Here is a 4,335-nt window from a genome sequence, read left to right on the forward strand (position 1 = left end):
CCGGCTAGTGTCCTCACCACAGACCAAACCAAGCGTACTAAGCAAATAACAAAGAAACATGGTTGAAGGCAGAGAATTCGAGGTGAGTACGAGGAAGCAAGAAGTGGTGGCCGCTGCACTGCCATTGCAAGAGCACTGGCTACCACTCTCCAACCTCGACTTGCTTCTTCCTCCGGTCGATGTGGGAGTGTTCTTCTGCTACAAGAACCACAGCAGCCCCTCTGCGGCCGCGGCCAGGGTCGGGGTTCTGAAGAAGGCCCTGGCCCAAGCCCTGGTGACATACTATGCCTTTTCGGGTGAGGTGGTGGCCAACTCTGTTGGGGAGCCTGAGATTCTTTGCAACAACCGTGGGGTTGATTTCGTTGAAGCTTTTGCAGACGTTGAGCTTAAAGAGCTCAACCTTTATAACCCTGATGAATCCATTGAAGGCAAATTGGTTCCCATCAAGAAGCATGGAATTCTAGCTGTCCAGGTTTACCTTGATTCCTGTTATCCCTCATTTCAACCTTCTAATTTTTTTATATCTATGGAATGTGTAGAATCTTGACCAGAAATTGACCCATTTCCTTTAGCAAAAGCAGCCTAGCAACTAAAGGCCAAAAAAGAGAGGAGGAGAAAGGGCCTTTGTAGGAGTATAATACAAAGAGTATAATAACGCTAAAAGCCTAACTGACCAGATTATACGAGGGTGTTAATTACAATACAAAAAAATTAATGATAGTGTTCATACTGTGCTCAGTAATAGTCTTTTGCTTGGGACTAATTTCTGCATTACAGTGAAGCTTTTAGGGTATACAAAATTAAAGATTTCCAGGTTCAAGGTGTACTTTAGAGTTTGTTTTCTAAAAATAATTAAATGAGGACCTAAAGCCGACTTTATTTTGGACATATATAACACAATATCAACGCAAACAATCCATGAAAAGCATGCTAAAATTGAAGTGTCGCTATCGCTATCCAAAAGTTATAATAATGTATTCATCTCAAGTTCTTATTGAAGGAATATCCTAATCAAATTTCTCTTGTTGAAATAATTAATGTACAAATTTGCAGGCAACTGAGCTCAAGTGTGGAGGGATGGTGGTGGCATGCACATTCGACCATCGCATTGCAGATGCCTACTCAACCAACATGTTTCTCGTTTCATGGGCCAAGATGGCCAACTCAAAATCGCCACTCACTGAAGTCCCATCTTTCCGTCGTTCTTTGTTAAACCCTCGGCGTCCCGGTCAGATCCACCCTTCCCTAAATGACATGTACGTCCCCGTCACATCTCTGCCTCCTCCTCCTCCCAAAATGGAGGTCAATGATCATGAGGACCACCTCGTCAGTCGCATATACTACGTCACAGCCGAGCAACTTATCAAACTCCAAGCACTCGCCAGCTCCAATGGTTGCAAAAGGTCCAAGCTGGAGTCCTTTTGTGCATTCTTGTGGAAAATGGTTGCTGGAAGCGAGACCAGCAATGATGTCAAAACATTATGCAAAATGGGGATTGTAGTTGACGGACGGTCTAGATTAGCCGATGAAAATGATTTAATGGCTAGTTACTTTGGCAATGTGTTATCTATTCCATTCGGTGCTACAAAAATACAAGAGCTCAAAGAAAAATCACTGAATTGGGTAGCTGATGAAGTTCACGAGTTTCTGGAATGTGCGGTGACGAAGGAACATTTTTTGGGACTGATAGACTGGGTGGAGGCTCACCGCCCGGTGCCAGGCTTGGCCAAAATATACTGCAATGGGAGCGAAGAGGGGCCCGCTTTTGTGGTATCCTCCGGGCAAAGATTTCCGCTTTCTAAGGTGGATTTCGGTTGGGGAGCACCGGTTTTCGGGTCATACCATTTTCCATGGGGAGGCAGTTCCGGGTATGTGATGCCGATGCCGAGTCCGGTCGGGAATGGTGACTGGGTTGTGTACATGCACATGTTGAAAGGGCAGTTGGAAGTGATCGAGAAGGAGGCTGGTCATGTGCTCAGGCCCTTGACTTTTGGTTATCTTATTTAGTTAAATTTTATTACTGGTATGAGTGGTATCTGTTAATTAGCTAGGTAAAGTACCATCTATGTACCCAGCTAAATGTGCCATTATCAATCAGTACTCTTCACACTAGTTACCGGTATCGATCGTGTACGTATTTATGTATCTGGCTATTATATATGGCATTGTCAGTTCTCTCTGCAAATGTGTTTAGTATCAAAAATATTGATCTTCAGGACATATATTGCGCACTCTTCAACTTCCAATCAATCATAGACTCAATCCAGTACGTTTCTATACAGCTTTTAAGGTCTCGTTTGGTGTGAAAAGTAAGCATCTGGAAAGTTAAATTATTCATTGTGTTTGGAATGCAAAAAGAAAGGAAATATTTTCCTAAAGCAAAGAAAAATATGGGAAAAATAATTCATTCCATACTTCAAATGAATTACTTTCTCCCATTTTTTTTTTTGCATTTATTACTTACATCACATTGTTTTAATTTGTACTTTTTTAACAACTTTTCAAATAACTTTCCTTATATTATCAACCATCGGAATGAAAAGTTATTCGAAAATTTCATTTATCATCCTATAAAAAAAACAAAGAAATTATTTTCCTTTCCGCGTACCAAACGATACACAGATGTGAGCACCATTATCAACTTTAGTCCAAATCCTTAGTTCGGTCTATCGATGACGAGTGCCGCGAGTCAGCATTGATCCAAATCCAGAGGATGGTGTAGGTTTGGTTGTTCAGAGTTGAGATATATCACATTCTTAGTTCACGAAACCCAAGTATATCAGGTTATTATCAATCACGTACAATCAATGATAGGGATTGATATGAACAGCTGAATTGGTACGCATATGCCTGCCATGGTTTCATGACCACCTGCTCCAAACGGATCAGAATTAGTTTGCTTCTTCCGCCAAGTTTATCATATGTTATCAACCCTAACTTGAGCTATATATATGGACTGAGGCTAGTGAGAGCATGCATCTCCAATGATGATGTCAAATTGATACATCAAAGTTGAATTTGACAACTCAAGTGATTTTGGAACCTTAATTAGTTGTTTACCGTTATCTCTCCACTTGAATTTTGACCTGTGCAATGGAGCTGCTCTGATACAGTAAAGTCTGCAGAACGTCCACCGTTCAGTACAACTGACTGAGCTGTTGTCGAAAGAAATACAAGAGCCTTTTATTTTGAGGCGGCAGCCAGCTGAAGACCTAATCAACAAGAGCGAATGAAGAAATAGTTGAGTTAATTAATTGATACGGTTATACCGCTATTGGTCTTGTTTTTCTCTATTATTTCTTGATTGAATTCTCTCTCGATCAGATATATATATATATATATATATATATATATATATATATCATGAGTAACATAGAATCTGGATTAACGTGTTTCGTAACGTAGTGGAAATATATGAGAGCCCCATATGAGAGGTGTACGTGCAAAATGAATTAGTTAGGCTTTCAATTAATGAAGAGGAGCATAGATTTTGCAAGAGACTTAACCACCAACCCTTCCATTAGTTTATGTGTTAGCTGTACTCAACAGTTTGACTTAATTGTAACAAGTACAAAGTGGGTCACCTTAGTTCATACTTTTTAATTTCCAGTTTATGTGACTGATGACAGGCAATTAATAAGATAAGTGGGACTGGGATCGCTTTCTTGGGCACAAGTGGACAACTAAGCAGATCACCTATAATGAAATTAACCCTTTCCTAATATATATCCGCAGATGGTTACGTAGTTGGTATGGCATCTCACGTTTGAAAGACCTACCCTATAGATAAAAGTAACCTCTAGTACCAAACCCACAATTTACAATTCATCCCATTTGGTTAGAGAAGTGAACAAATAAAGAAACGGTCAATAGCTCGATTATGTAAGCTGTGAGGGTTTGGTTTGCTTGTGGGTGAGGGAAGCCAGCGACTATTAAGGAGTAATAAAGATATTACATAGATCAGCTTAACAACTCCAGGACATATATTACACGACTTTAAAATTTTGTGATTATAGTTCTTAGCTAAGGTAGGTCAAGGTCAGTTGAGGACTATATACTAAGAGAAACATATATATATATATATATATATATATATATACAGTCCGGCTACACTAAGGATGTCCTTAGTTTTTCTTATGTACGAATTTCCGGTTTTCACCCACTTTCCGATCAAATTTTCACATCTTAACCGTTCAGTTTTTAGGTCATAATGTATAGATCACCTCTGCAAAATTTCAGCTAAATTGGTTATCATTAAGACATCCAAAACTGCAAATTACAACAATGTAAACGAACGGTTCCGGTTCGACAGATTCGGTTCGTTCGTGTAAATTG

General features: G+C 39.7%; 1 protein-coding gene across 1 annotated transcript; it reads left to right on the forward strand.

Annotated features, from left to right (window-relative positions):
* LOC112188923 (coniferyl alcohol acyltransferase) lies at window positions 1-2,142 on the forward strand. Its single transcript, XM_024328160.2, has 2 exons — window positions 1-472; window positions 1,054-2,142. The coding sequence occupies exons 1-2, from the start codon at window positions 59-61 to the stop codon at window positions 2,005-2,007; spliced, it is 1,368 nt and encodes a 455-aa protein (XP_024183928.1). The 5' UTR covers window positions 1-58; the 3' UTR covers window positions 2,008-2,142.
* The last annotated feature ends 2,193 nt before the right edge of the window (window positions 2,143-4,335 follow it).

The sequence above is a fragment of the Rosa chinensis genome, chromosome 2, assembly GCF_002994745.2.
Source record: "Rosa chinensis cultivar Old Blush chromosome 2, RchiOBHm-V2, whole genome shotgun sequence".
NCBI classification, from domain to species: domain Eukaryota; kingdom Viridiplantae; phylum Streptophyta; class Magnoliopsida; order Rosales; family Rosaceae; genus Rosa; species Rosa chinensis.

Excerpts from the sequence above, each read along its gene's own strand:
- LOC112188923 (XM_024328160.2), top strand. The coding sequence starts at position 59 with ATGGTTGAAGGCAGAGAATTCGAGGTGAGTACGAGGAAGCAAGAAGTG. Across the intron at positions 473-1,053 it reads ATGGAATTCTAGCTGTCCAG|GCAACTGAGCTCAAGTGTGG; the intron begins GTTTACCTTGAT and ends ACAAATTTGCAG.